General features: G+C 34.7%; 1 protein-coding gene across 6 annotated transcripts in view; it reads left to right on the top strand.

Moving 5' to 3' along the window:
- FAM13A (family with sequence similarity 13 member A) overlaps positions 1–15,889 on the top strand; it is a 344,934-nt gene that overhangs the window by 70,998 nt on the left and 258,047 nt on the right. For 5 of the 6 annotated variants that reach the window (XM_025424952.3, XM_035709590.2, XM_025424933.3 and 2 more), the window contains exon 4: positions 15,112–15,289. The exons of the other annotated variant lie outside the window; for it this stretch is intronic. In XM_025424952.3, the coding sequence (XP_025280737.1) occupies positions 15,112–15,289 (178 nt within the window). The remainder of the gene's footprint in view (positions 1–15,111; positions 15,290–15,889) is intronic. 6 annotated transcript variants of the gene reach the window in all.

The raw sequence follows: 15,889 nt of genomic DNA, 5'->3' as shown, positions 1-15,889 counted from the left end.
TTGTGAAGGATAGATACTATATCTTTAAATGTTTGGTAGAATTTATCTGTGAAGCTGTCTGGTCCTGGACTTTTGTTTGTTGGGATATTTTTCACTATTGTTTCAATCTCCTCACTAGTAATCAGTCTACTCAGGTATTCTATTTGTTGTGGTTCAGCCTTAAAATATTTTATGTTTCTAGGAATTGATCTATTTGTTCTGTGTTATGACATTGTTTGGCATATAATTGTTCATAGTGATCTCTTGTGATCTTTAAATTTCTATGTTATCACTTGTAACTTTTCCCCTTTTCATTTCTGGTTTTGAGTGCTTTCTTTCTTTGTTCTTGGTGAGTCTAACTAAAGATTTGTCAGTTTGGTTTCTATTTCCAAAGATCGGCTCTTAGTTTTATTGATCTTTCCTATTGTCCTTTTATTCTCTGTTTCATTTATTTCTGTTCTGATTTTTATTTCCTCCCATCTAATTTGGGCTTCATTTATTCTTTTTTCTAGTTCCTTAGGTATAAAGTTAGATTTTGTATTTCAGATTTTTTTGTTCTGGTGGTAGGCCTATATTTCTTTTTTTTTTTTTTAAGATTTTATTTATTTATTCATGAGAGAGACACAGAGAGAGAGAGAGGCAGAGACACAGGAAGAGGGAGAAGCAGGCTCCACGCAGAAAGCCTGATGTGGGACTCGATCCTGGGTCTCCAGGATCATGCCCTGGGCTGCAGGCGACGCTAAACCGCTGCGCCACCGGGGCTGCCCTAGGCCTATATTTCTATAAATTTCCCTATTAGTACTACTTTGGCTAGCCTATAGATTTTTGAAATATTGTATTTATATTTGTCTCCAGGTATTTTTCATTTTCTCCATTGATTTCTTCATTGATTCATTGGTTGTTCAGTAGCATGTTGTTAGTCTCCACATATTTGATTTTTCCCCCCAGTTTTTTTCCTGTAATTAATTACTAGTTTCATACCATTGTTATTGAAAAAAGATGCTTGATATGTTTTTTTTATTCAAGTATAATTAACATGCAGTGTTATATTACTTTCAGGTATACAATCTGATTCAGCAACTCTATACATTTCTCAGTGCTCATCAAGACAAATGTCCTCTGAGTTCCCTAATATTTCATCCATCCTCCCACTCACCTCTTTTGACAACTACCAGTTTATTCTCTATGCTTAAGAGTCTTTTTTGTTTGTTGGTTCTTTTGTTTCTTAAATTCCACATGTCTGTGAAATCATATATTTGTCTTTTTCTGATTTATTTCTCTGATTTATTTATTTCTATCTGATTTATTTATTTTCTATCTGATTTATTCTTACTTCTAAGTCCATCCATCCATCCATGTTGCTCCAAATGCCAATATCTCATTCTTTTTTTTATGGCTGAGTAACATTTCATAGTATATCTTCTTTATCCATTCATCTATTGATGGATATTGGGTTGGCTCCATATCTTGGCTATTGTAAATGCTGCCATAAATGTAGGAATGCTTATATCTTTTCAAATTGGTGTTATCATTTTCTTTGGTAAATACCAGTAGGGGAAATACTGGATCATATGGTATTTCTATTTTTAATTTTAGAGGAATCCGCAAACTGTTTTCCGTAAGTAGATGCACCAATTTTCATTACCACCAATAGTGCCCATGGGTTCCTTTTTCTGCACATCCTCACCAACACTTGCTATTTCTTCTGTTTTCTATTTTAGCCATTCTGACAGATGTAAAGTAATATCTTATTGTAGTTTTTAATTTACATTTTCATAATGATTAGGGATATTGAGCATCTTTTTATATGTTTGACCATCTCTATGTCTACTTTGGAAAAATTTCTGTTCAAGTCTTTCCATTTTAATTGGATAATTTCGGGGTTTTTTTGTTATTGTTGGGTTGAGGTATTTTTTGTGGTGTTGAGTTTTTTTGTTTTTGTTTTTGGTTTTTTTTGTGGTGTTGTAAAAGTTTTTTATATATATTTTGAATATTAACCCCTTATTTGATATATTATTTGCAAATATCTTCTCCCATTCAGTAGGTTGTTTTTTTGCCTTGTCCATGGTTTCCTTTGCTGTATATAAGCTTTTTATTTTGGTGCAGTCCCATTAGTTTATTTTTGCTTTTGTTACCCTTGCCACAGGAGACCTATCAAGAAAAATGTTGCTAAGACTGATGTCAAAGAAATTACTGCCTATATTTCCTTCTAGAAGTTTTATGGTTTCAGGTCTCACTTTTAGGTCCTTAATCCGTTTTGAATTTTGTTTTGTTTTTGTATGATACAAGAAAGTGATCTAATTTCATTCTTTTGCGTGTTGCTGTACAGTTTACCCAGCACCATTTGTTAAAGGCTAGTGTTTTCCCCATTGTATATTCTTGCCTCCTTTATTGTAGATTAATTGACCATAAATGTGTAGGTTTATTTCTGGACTCACTACTTTGTTCCATTGATCTGTGTGTCCATTTTGTGATCCTTGATATAATTTCAGTCTTCTTAAGTTTATTGAGACTTGTTTGGTTTCCCAACATGTGTTCTGTCCTAGAGAATCTTGCATGTACACCTGAGAAGTATATGTATTCTGCTTCTGGATGAAATGCTCTGATTCTATTAAGTCCGTATGGTCTAATGGGTTTAAGGCAGATGTTTTCTTGATTTTCTGTCTAGATGATCTAATCCATTGATTTAAATTGGGTATTAAGGTTACCTACTATTATTGTGGTTAATATCTCCCTTTATTTTTTTAAAGATTTTATTTATTTATCCATAAGAGACAGAGAGAGAGAGAGAAGCAGAGACACAGGCAGAGAGAGAAGCAGGCTCCACACAAGGAGCCCAATGCGGAACTCATCCCAGGACTCCAGGATCACATCCTGGGCCGAAGGCAGGCGCTAAACCGCTGAGCCATCCAGGGATCCCAATATCTCCCTTTAGATCTGTTAATATTTGCTTTATATATTTAGGTGCTCCTGTGTTGAGTATAGAAATATTTACAGATGTTATATATATCCTCTTGTTGTTTTGAACCCTTTATAATTACTAGAGTCCTTTGCCTTTTATTAGTCTCATTTTAAAAGTCTATTTTCTCTGATACAACTAAGCTACAAAAGCTTTCCTTTTGTTTTCCTTTGCATGGAAGATCTTTTTTAATCCCTTCACTTGCAGTAAATATGTGTCCTTAGATCTGAAGTGAGTCTCTTGTTTGCTCCTTATAGATGAGTGATGTCGTTTTTTTATTTTTTAAATCCATGCACCATTCTGTATCTTTGTATTGGAGAATCCAGTTGGTTTATATCCAAAGTAATTATTGATAGGTAAGTGCTTATTGCCATTTTGTTTTCTTGTTACTTGTTAGCATCTTTTCTTTTCAGCTTCAGGAAGTCCTCGTAATAAGTCTTGTAAGGCTAGAATAGTGATGACAAGCTTCTTTAGGTCTTACTTGTCTGGGAAACTCTTAATAACTTTCAGTTCTGAATGATAGCTTTTCCAGTAGAGTGTTTTTGGTTAGAAGTTTTTTGTTTTGTTTTTTTCCATTGAGCACTTTGTAGGCCAGGAGAAAGTGGCATGATATATTTATTTTTGTAGGCTAGGAGAAAGTGGCATGATATATATATATATATTTTTTATAAATTTATTTTTTATTGGTGTTCAATTTGCCAACATATAGAATAACACCCAGTGCTCATCCCATCAAGTGCCCCCCTCAGTACCCATCACCCAGTCACCCGCTGAGTGAAATAAGTCAATCGGAGAAGGGCATGATATATTTAAAGTTTCTGCTGAAAAATCAGCTGATAGTTTTAGGAAATTTCCCTTGTATGTGATAAGCTGTTTTACCTTTGCTGCTTTTAAGATTCTCTTTAACGTTTGATATTTTAATTAGAATTTGTCTTGGTATAGATCTCTTTGTATTTATTTTATTTGGAATTCTTGTGTTTCTTGAACCTGGATTTCTGTTTTGTTTTCCAGGTTAGGGAAGTTTTCAACCATTGTTTCTTCAAATAAGTTTTCTGCCCCCTTTTTCTTCTCCTTCTGGGTCCTCTGTAATGCAGATGTTATTTTGCTTGATGTACCATAGGTCCTTTAAGCTATCTTCCTTTTTTAAAATTATTTTTCCTTTTTCTGCTGTTTGGGTGATTTTTGGTGTCTGTCAGTCAGTGATCCATTCTTCTACTTAAATCTAGTCTGCTGTTGAACTCCTTTAGTGTATTTTTCAGTTCAGCTATTCTTCAGCTCTGTGACTTCTGTTTTATATCTTGCTATGTTTTCTCTTTGTTGAAATTCACACTATGTTTTCCATTCTTCCCCCAAGTTTTATAAGCATCTTTATGACTGTTGCTCTGAACTCTTAATCAGGTAGATTTTTTAAAAACCTCCATTTCATTAAGTTCTTTCTCTCAGGGTTTGTCTTGTTCTTTTGGAACATATTCCTCTGCCACCTCATTCTGTGTGACTTCCTATGTTAATTTCTATATACTGGGCAAAATGGCTACCTCTCCTAGTCTTGAAGGACTTGTCACATGTAGGATTTGACCCATGGGACCCAGATGTGCAATCACGCCTGACTTCTAGAGCAAGGCACTCAAGGGACATCCCATATGTGGCCTGCATACACCTGTAGCTGTGGTAGGGTCACTACTGAGAAATGAGGATCTGGAGTATTTGCCCAACCACTGTGGTAGGGCTGCAGTTGTGGCACAAGAGACAGGGCATTCACTTAGTTGGCCATGACGGTGCTGTGGCAGCAATGTACCTACCAGTGGTAGCAGGTTAGTGAGAGGATACCAAGATGACACCCACCAGTACTGACACTGCTAAGGTACAATAAGGCAAAAATGGCATCAGTTAGTGCCTCCATCCACAGAGAGTTGCATTAGGCTCCTGTCTCACTAGCACATGCTTTAAGATTTACAATGGATCTTCTTCACATAAGGTCTAGGCACTGTTGAAACTGCTACTTGTGCACTGGGTGTTGAGGCAAGTGTGTGCATACACACCTTTTGCAAGTGGGTTCTTTATTCTGTACAGCTCTATGGTTCTTCTGGATATAAGCCCTCTTGGTTTTCAAAGCCAGATGTTTTGGCAACTCATCTCTCCATTGTAGATCCCAAGAGTTGGGATGCCTGATGTGGGGCACAGACTCCTTGGTTCTCAGGAAGCTACATATTTTTGAGATCCCTCTTTATTGTGGTTGTTGTGCTTGAGATGGTTTTTTCTGTGTGTGAGAGACCATGTTTCTGCCCCTCTTGTCCATCCCAGCATTTATAATTTGTTATGCAGGTGCTGTTCCACTATTTTTCAGATCTTTTTCAGAGGAAATTGTTCTATTTGTAGCTGTAGATTGGTTGCATCAATGGGAGGAGATAGGTTCAGGATCTTCTATGTCACCATCTTGAATGCTTATTCTCTTACCACTTTCTTTTAATTCTATTTTCTATGAAATTTTCTCAACTTTATTTTCCAACCTCATTTTTAAAATTTTGGTTTTATATTGTTAATATCCAAAATATTCGTGCTCTTTTTTTCCAAAGCACGCTACTCTTTTTTTTTTCTTATAGCATCCTATTCTTAATCCTATCTTTCTGAAAATACTAACAAGAGTTTTAGTTTTTTTTCCCCTATATTTGTTTTGTCTGTTGGACTTGTGCATTTCTTCACACAAACATAGGTGACCTTGGTTTTTGTGATTTAAGAAAAACATTTGTAGGGGCAGCCTGGGTGGCTCAGCGGTTTAGTGCCATCTTCGGCCCCGGACATGATCCTGGAGACCCGGGATCGAGTCCCATGTCGGGTTCCCTGCGTGGAGCCTGCTTCTCCCTCTGCCTGTGTCTCTGCCTCTCTTTTCTCTCTGTGTCTCTCATGAATGAATAAATAAAATCTTTAAAAAAAAATTTGTATATGGAGACAAGGTGTACTTTTCCTTAGGATTAAACGGTGAGTATAGATGGAGAGAAATGTAACCTATTTGATTTGGAGGCTCACAAATATCCATATGTAGACATATTTTTCTCTTTAGCCATTCTGTTCCTCAAGAGCAGGGAAGTAGGAAGTGTGCTAATGGGCCCATTCTTTCTTAGCAGATTTTCACGAATGTTCACATTTTCATCTGTGCTCCTTGACTAGCCCCTGACTATCTCTGGAGTGCAAGAATCCATTAACAGCATCTAGAACATAAGCCTCAGCCCTCCTGCCTGACTGTGTGCTTGCCTGGATGCACTGGGTGGTGGAGGGCTCCTCCAAGCCTGAGAGGCTTTAGAACACACAGGATTTTTTAGTTACTTGTATTGACTTCCAAATGTCTGAAATATCATCTGCTTCTCTCTTCTCAGCTGTTCTTTTTGTGCCCTTGAGTACTAATACTTTTTAAACATCTTACTGTCATTTTAGTGTATTCTGGGGAAGAAGACTTAATTAGATAAACACAAGTGATCAATCTTTCTCTTAAAATGGATATTCTCCCTTTTCTTTTTCTCCCTCTGTACTTGATTTTAAATGGAACAGAATTTTATAGTAGCAGCTGTGCAAACAATATGTGAGAGTTAAGAGCCTGTGAATTTTAGCTTATGAGAATTTGATAATTTAGACAGCAACTGTTTTTTTAAGAAAGCCACCCTAATAATGGGGCCATTTTAATCAATACAATGCCTAATTGTAAAGAAATCTAATTTAATAAACTGAGTTGTGCTTAAGATTGAGATATGTTTTTCTTTAGCACACGAAGAATTTAGCAGAGTAACTTTGAGTTAAGCCTGTCTTTTATGCATACTATGTATCATAATGCCATTTGTTTTGTTGGAGTTTAGCAGAGTTATTTTGCCTTGCAGATTGTCAAGTACCATGCAAATGTCAGCTAGTTACAATACTAGTTATTAAGTAATCACTCTTTGTACAGTCTGAGCTCCATAGGAAGCATAGGACGTATTTTTTTTTCTCTGGATTAATTCCTTCTTACTGAGAAGTTCCTTTTCTTTTAAAATTATTCAGCCCTCAAAAAAAAAAAAAATTATTCAGCCCTCAAATTCATTTCTGTCAAAAACAGAATCATTCTACTAAACTCCATATTTAAGCTTTTTCCATTTTCAGTATGTGCCTTTTAGGTTTTCTTATAAACAATGCCAAATATTTAAACTATTCTGTTTCTCTGGGTAGACCTAAACCCAGAGAAGAGTTTAAGGTTGCCACCTGCATATTTGCCCAAGGAGCCAGTCAATCAGATGTGCAAAACCTCCACTGGAATAAATCAGAAATATGGTACCAGGAAATCCAGACTTCCACACCTGGCTATATATTTGATAGCATTTCAGTTAGTTCTACTGCCCTCCAGATCCCTGTGACAGGAAAATCTTTTTTGTGTTTATAACCCCCATGATTTCTAAGATTGTAGATCCTGATAATTAGATTATGTTTTGTTTCCTGAGCACATGTATAAATCTATATTTTCCTTTTTGACCCTAGGAAATAGCATTAAGTAGTGAGTGGAATTATGCAAACTTGGATAAAGAGTCCATGGTTGAGCAGTTAATCTGCATTAGAATAATTCATCTGTGTGTGTGTGTGTGTTATTGGCTTATACCTTTTAAAAATTCTTTCATTGTCATTTTAGTGAGGTATTAGGAGGAAAGTAGATAAGCTTCTTTTCAACCAAAAGGCCTCCTCTGACTTTTTCTTATACTTGATTTTAAAGTTAAAAGAATTTCCTTAGAACAAATATATTGAGACACAATGTATACACCATAAAAATTGCCTCTTTTAAAGTATATAATTCAGTGGGACTTAGTATATTTAGAATACAGCCATCACCACTATCTAGTTTTAGAACATTTTTATCACAAAAAAAAAAAAAAAAAAAAAAAGAGAGAGAGAGAAACTCCAAATCTCATTAGCAAATACTCCATCCCTTCCTCTGCATCTCTCCCATTTTCCCCAGGCCTAGGCATATACTAATCTTTCTGGCTTCATAGATTTGCCTGGGTTTATGGACATTTCATGTAAACAGAGTCACACAATATGTGGTCTTTTATGACCTATCTTTTACACTTAGCATGTGTTTCAAGGTTCATCCATGTTGGAATGTCAGTACTTTGTTCCATTTTATGACTGATTAATATTCTGTTGTATGAATATATCACATTTATCCATTATCAGACATTGGATTATTTTTACCTTTTGGCTCTTATGAATACTGTTATGAACATTTATGTACAAGTTTTTGTAGGGACATATGTTTTCTTTTTTTTGGGGTGGGGGGACATATGTTTTCATTTCTCTTGGGTACCTACCTAGGAGTGGAATTGCTGGGTCATGGGATGACATTGTTTAACATTTTAAGGAACAGTTTTCCAAAATAGCTGTACTATTTTCCATTAATATTAGCAATGAATGAAGATTTAATTTTTCTACATTTGCCAACACCTATTATTGTCAGTATTTTTAGTTATCTTTGTTATCTTTAGTTATCTTTGTATCTTTGTACTACTATCTTTGTAGTACAGACAATAGATTTTTTTTTTATGATAGTCACACAGAAAGAGAGAGAGAGAGAGAGAGAGCGCAGAGACATAGGCAGAGGGAGAAGCAGGCTCCATGCACCGAGAGCCCAACGTTGGGATTCGATCCCGGGTCTCCAGGATCGTGCCCTGGGCCAAAGGCAGGCGCTAAACCGCTGCGCCACCCAGGGATCCCGACAATAGAATTTTTAATAGCAGAAAGATTATGTGCTTAAAGAGGAAAAGAAAGAAGAGACCAGCTGCTTAAAGGCCAAAAAAATAATGTCTGTTGGGGATTTTTAGAATGAGTTGTGAATTAAATGAAGTCCTCAGTAAATTCTGTATTTTTTACTAATGTTTTTGTGTGAAGAATATCTTATTTGAGCTGGAAGAGAAATAGAACAGCCAATAAATGAATTTATATATATATACACACACACACACACACATATATGACACATGTACATATAATATATGTATAATTTGTATTAGAAAATCAATTCACGTAAAATAATGAAAGTTTAATGAATATCAATTTGAAGTGATGACAAATAATTAGTTTGCTAGTCACCTATAGCTCTGCCCTAATTCTGTTAAGCTGTATTCTCAGTACCAGTATTTTGCTAAGCCCATGAGAACCCACTCACCTTTACACTGAGTCTATAAACAATTTAAGGACTTAAGAGAGAAAGAAACAACATCCAACATAGGCTTAAAAACTCTGGGTTTGATGGTTTATCTCGTTTGACACCAAATAAGTTTACTTACAGCTGAGCATTTAATCACTAGTCTTTTACAGGGTGAGAAACTGGTGGTAAAGTGATTCCCACTGAAATTACACTTACTGTACTTTGTCCATTTAATGTAGCACTAGATTTATGGAACGAGCCAAGTTTTGTTAGCTGGGATGTTGCCAATATTGTTCAAGATTAGCATATTATATTATAGGAGGCTTCCCTTTCAAAGTGGTAAGATTATTTTTTCTATTTTCCTATGTACTGACATTCCCACATAAACAGGTTCTTTAGCATTTAAATGCTTGTGTCTAAAAATATAAAAAAGAAAAAAGAAAAAAGAAAAAAAAAATAAATGCTTGTGTCTAACATCTAGCTGAGATATGAGCTCTCAGTTTTGACTTTACATAGACTATTTTATATGTTTCTTATATTTTTATCTATGCCAGCCTGCCCCCATTAGCAAGCACTCAGTAAATGCCCACAGAATAGACTTGCTGATATATTATTTAGGTATCATTAGGAGTATTTTATCCTGGGACTGATAGGTAAAGTATTGTGTAATTCTTTTTTTTTTTTTTTTAATCCCAGAGGCCTTTGCCTTTTCATGCAGCTTCCTTCTGGGAGCCAGGAGTATCAGTGTAGATATTGGATAATTTGGTAATAAACATACCTCTGCATTTCATAGAATCTAATCAGAATAAGATTTGTAGTTTCATTAATATCTAAGAATAGACAGTAATTTATTAAATTTTATTAGTTACTTTATCATCCTGTCCTTTCAGAAATTTGTGCGAGGTCTAGAGAACTTTGGCATGGGCAAGGGTTGTAAGAGAGCTATAAAAATAAAACTTTTCCTTTTATATAGAAATATACCAATTCCATTAATCAGAAAATATAATTATGTTGTTTAGATAAGCTCTAAAGAAGTGATTCCATTCCTGGGGTATGAAATGCAGGGGTAAAACCCAGGCTAATCCAGTGTAGCTGGGATTTTATGATTATTTTTCTCATTCTTTCAAAATGCATATTTAGAAAGAAATATAATTAATGTTTTGTTCTCATGTGTTCTACACAACATTTTGTGCCCAGACATTCATGTAGGTTTTTATTAAAATGTTCTCCCATATACAGGAACAAGGAAGCTATAATTTATCATAAATAAATTAAGATTCCCACCCCCATTACTTACCAATTCTGCTTATTCATTTGTTGATTCAGGAAACATTTGTTAAACATTTACATGTATGAGACAGTGTGATGGTTGTTTTGTAATAATGATAATAACAATATATAACTTTGTTAGTGTGCCCTGATCAGATCACATGTTCTGAGATCAGACTGCTGTTTGAATTGCAGCTTGGCTACTTGGTAACTGTGAATATAGACAAGTTAGTTAATCTCTTTCAGTCTAATCCTCTCTAACTGGAGATGTATTAAGCTCCCATAGCTGCCATGACAAACTCCTACAAATTTAGTGGCTTAAAACCACACAAATAATCTAGTGTTTCATGGGTGAGAAGTTTGTGGGCTTAGCTGGTGTCTGTACTCCAAGTTCACAAGGCCAGAATCAAGGTGTCAGTCAGCCTGGGTTCTTAGCTGAAGGTTCCAGGGGAGAAACTGCTTCCAGGCCTATTTGGATCTTTGGCACTCTTCCATTCCATGTAGTTGTAAGGCCAAGATCCTTATTTTCTCTCTGGCTTCTTCTTGGCATTAAGAGGCTGTCAGCATGCTCAGGCTTGTGACCTTTCTTCATCTTCAAAGTCAGCAGCAGCTTATTGTTCTATCTAATAGATTAGCAAATTTTCATAAATCCTTCGTAAGGCTTAATGAGGAAATAAAAAGCTATTTCGATAAATCTGGCACCATGAGGGTAATATTTTGGTTCTTTTAATGGCTGACCTTCTTGTAGCTCTAAGATGTATATCATGGTAGAGATTAGCATTTTGCCTGTTGTTTGGGGTTTTTTTCTCCTTGAGGCTAAGGTCATAAGTACAGTATAACTTCATGGCCCTTGAAAGATTAAAGCACATGAAAGCACCAGGATAAATATTCAGATTAAAGTGCCATTCTATGATATAGGTTCAGCATTGCTGATTATGATCATAATCTTTTTTTAATAAGAACAAATACTTGTCACATGGTTCTGTGTTTGCTACTTAATCTGTTATGCAAAAGTTTTTATGGTACAATCTTTAAGTGCTGAGTAGTTTTCTCTGTTTACTATGTACACTCTGTTTGTTGTATGTTTGTGTTTTAGCATAAGAAATGGATCAAATTTAGCTAACAACAGATGAAAGCTTTCAAGAAAACTTATATAATTTGAAGTTCTTGTCCTAGGAGAAGATTAATGTTAAGGAAAACGATGACTATTTCAATTATTAACGATTATTCCATCTGCAAAGTTTTCTCAAACCTTTTGGCTCATGAATTATATTCTCATTTTTATTCCGATTTAATTCTAGAAAAACCTATAAGTTTCAACCATTAAAATATTTTGATACAACTGCAAAGGGGCATTTCACTTCTGTTTCTGAGACCCTTCTGTGGAATTTCATTGCTAAGTTATCCTTACCCTCTGACCACCAAAGGACACTTTTGTTATCATTTGAATACTCTGTGATCCCCTTCCTACTTAACACTTCAACTCAGCTACTTGTGTAAATGAACTAAATTATTAAGTATTTCTTCAAGATACATTTGGAATATAGATGTTTCTTTTTTTGTATACTAGTTTTACTTTTATAAAAGCATGAAGTTTTATTTCAGTGCTATATCCCTAGATATATAGACACATAGAAAGCATGTGATAAATAATATACATAGTGTGCAGTAAGTATGTTATAAATAAACGTGCCCCCAAATAGAAGCATTGCTTACTTTTTTTATAATGTGAGACTTTGAGGAAGGCATCATAAGTACCAATATCAATGCAAGAACACAAATGACAAGGCAATGTTCATTATATTTAGGTATGAGCAAATGAAAAATAACAATAAGCAATAATTATGATGAACTTTTGCTCTCAGGTAGCAAAAGGCACATTTATACTAACACTGCTGTCCCCCCCACCCCCACCCCATGCTGTGCTGGGCATACCTCTAGTAGATTGATTGATTGATAAAACGGGATTTAATTTATTTACTTGAGAGAGAGCAAGAGGGGAAAAGAGAGGGAGCCAAAGAAGAGAGGGAACCGGAAGAAGCAGACTCCCCACTGAGCAGAGAGCCCATCAGAGCTCAATCCCAGGACTCTGAGATCATGACCTGAGGCTTGACACTTAACTGTCTGAACCATCCAGGCACCCCTGGAAGCCTCCTTTGAAGGTGTTGAGCAGTTATTTTCATTTATAGGAAGTCCTGAGATTGCTGCAGCCTGGGTAGAGCAGTGATATTTACCACATTTCTAGAAACAGCACAAATTACAGATTCTCAGTATGTTAACACATAATTAGTAGGAAGAGAGGTGACAAGAAATGTTATGCTAATAAATCAAAGTCTTTACTGCACTGTCAGTGTACTTGAAGCATGGGAGGCAAATTATGAATATTCAGGTTTCAAAGTCAGTGTGTTACAGTTAAAGCCTCTGAAGTAGAGGACATACTCTACTAGTGAGGGAATTGATGAATATATCTTCTATCATAGACAACAAAAGATATTTCTCAACCACTTTTTATTTTTGAGAATATATTTGATGGTTCTTCCATTCATGCTATAGAGGAATTCTGTTTTGTTCAGGTTGAAATTCTCTGGATGTATCTGTCTCCCTTCCCATTACTCATCAGTTTTATTTCCTGGGAAAATTATTTATATTTCAAAAATTGGAAGTAAATGATGAAAGAGCTCCCTCTTTTTCAAAGATGTTATTGTCATAAACTCATAACTGTTTTCAATACTTGTTTTATTTGATCTGGTATCATCACATATTAGGATCTCACTTCACTGCCTTAGGATTTGAGGTTTCATTTCAGAGCCAGAAGGCTAATGGCCCATTATCAAGGCTGTTGGAATGCTATTGCCTGTATCCTTAAATTCTGGAATTAAACCAGAATTTTAAACCACAGTTTTCAATAGACAAAACAGACCCATGAAAACATCCAGTTTCACTTTGGATTAGTCACTGTAAGAAAATTAAAAAGGCAAAATAAAATCCATTTTCTGGTAGTTCATATTTCTTTATAAGCATAAAGGTATGAGAAATGGGTAGTTTTCAATTAGTTTTTAATCACTCCAAACTTAATTATTTCCATTTCTTACATAGGATCATAATACAGTGGAAAATAATGCCATCATAAGCAACATATCACATGTTTTTATGGGTTATCATAGTAATTACATATGATTTCTTTTTTAAAAGTAATTTAAATTAATGTGAAAATTTTCTAATATCAAGAAAACTATTTTGCCCTAAACCTTGTATAGATTACTGGATCACACTGTTGGTAATCAGTGAGAAATAATTACTCCAATTATAAATAGAATGTTCTCCTAAATGATTTTTAAAAAGATTGAGGTTTACACATTTTGACATTGCTATTTTTAGCAGCATCCCTTATTCTAACATTCATAAGAGGAAATGGGCTCATATTAAAAGACATTTCATTAAAACCTCAGTGCTCTCATAAAAACAAATTAATTAAGGTAAAGTTAAAGAACTCACCTAACAAGTAGTTGCATAGCACTATTTGTCAACCTCTCTGTTTTGAGTACTTTGCAATTTGAAACTCACTTAATCCTTGTCACTTCCCTATGAGACAGTTAATATTCCTATTTATAAATGATGAAATAGATTTTAGTATACAGTCTAAGGTCACATAGGTAGCAGGTGACAGAACCAGGATCCTAACCCAGGAAGTAGCTCCTGGGCCTACCTTTCTATTCCTTGCTCTGCAGCCACTCAATAACACTTTTGGTGACTTTCTGAATGTTTTCAGGATTTTCACTTCCTTCAATGGCATCATGTTATGCATAAATTTTGTGACACTGACTAATCCACTTCCTTTGCATCACATTTGCCTCATGGTGCTGTTTCTTACTTACTTGACTAGCTAAAGCAGCTGACCTATCTAAATTAAGGAATCCAGTGTGTATTAGCAGCAACTGGCTTAAGTTTTCATTGTCTTAGATGTGTGCCTAAAAGGATGGATCATGATTTTTCCCTTAGAGTATTTATTTGCTATAAAAGATTTATATTTGCCTCTGATAGAAAGTAGTATGCAAAATTTTTTTAAAATAACTTCTCAAAAAAAAAAAAAAAAAAAAAAAAAATAAAATAAAATAACTTCTCTGTGCTTAGATATTGACAAAACACATAAATCTTTGAGAATTGAGGGGAACTTTTCATATGTCTGCCTAAATGTTGGCTCACTGTAAGATATTCTTGGCTTTTACATGAAAAGCACATTTCAAATTCTAAACTCTGACATGGGAGAGATAAAAAGCTATATAGAAATTAAAACTTTACTTCAGTTTTCTCTAGCTATAAATTCCTGACCACTAAGTTTACTCTTATTCATGTTGACCGAGGAATGTCTCTTGTATTAAATTTTATTCAGCTAAGAGATTCTTGTTTTTAATAAACTTGTAGACAATAATCAAATGGAAGGTTCCACTATGGATAAAAAGCCAACCTTTATCTTAATTTTGGGCAAGGAACACACACAAATGAAACATGAAGCCATTTTATGCCCTGAGTAAAGCTCATGATTTTCAGGATGTCTTAGTAAATTTTTAACATTAAAAAAAGTTAAATGCTCAAAAATCAAAGAAAATTGAAAAGTACCTCTTTTTTTTCAATGGTTTGTCTTTAGAAATTTTTTCCTGAATAAAATGTTAGATCTTATTATGCCTCTGTGCTTTTGTTGTTACTGTGAAATATGCCTGAGAGCATTTTTTATTCTTTTTCTTTCCAGATGACAGAAATGATGCTCAGGAGAATAGCTTAAGAGACTTAATAAAAGAGCTGCCAGACACCCACTACTGCCTCCTCAAGTACCTATGCCAGTTCTTGACCAAAGTAGCCAAGCACCATGTAGAGAATCGCATGAATGTTCACAATCTCGCCACTGTATTTGGGCCAAATTGCTTTCAGTAAGTTAGTGGAGTTTTGCTGTTAATATTGCATACCACTTTTTCCTTATTACTGCCTGCAATTACTTGGGTTATAGAATCATATTTCTTGCTGAAAAGTCAACCAATTTATGTTAGTGGAGTTCTATCTTGCTCTTGGGCATTTTAGCCTTGTTTTTCATCCCAACTTTAAAGAAGGTAGATAGGCTTTTTCATGAAATCCACAATTTGTGGTTTTATTTAAAAATTTGGAAATAAGTTTTAGTTTCACTAAAAAGGGCATTTATAATATTTAATTTGAAACATTGATTAGCAGAAAGGGAAGGAGTATAATATAATGCATAATTTTTTAAGTGATTGCTAATAGGTGGAAAAATATAAGCTAAGTATGTCAGTGACAGAAAATATAACCCTTGCTACATTTGTTTCCTAGGAATAAACTAGACTAGAAATAAACTCCTTTCCTTGGTAGGTGCCATAGTACCGACCACAAGAATGCTTATAAAACTTCATATTTTCTTTTCCTTGTTATTCCATAAAAGTCTCTAATTGTTGATATGTGAAACATGATCTTGCAATCCAGGGACTTTCTTTTAACTCTCCTATTAATATATTAGTCCC

This window comes from Canis lupus, chromosome 32 (assembly GCF_003254725.2).
Source record: "Canis lupus dingo isolate Sandy chromosome 32, ASM325472v2, whole genome shotgun sequence".
Taxonomy (NCBI): Eukaryota; Metazoa; Chordata; class Mammalia; order Carnivora; family Canidae; genus Canis; species Canis lupus.
Note: the sequence above shows the minus strand (reverse complement) of the source record. Positions and strands in the feature narration are given on the sequence as shown.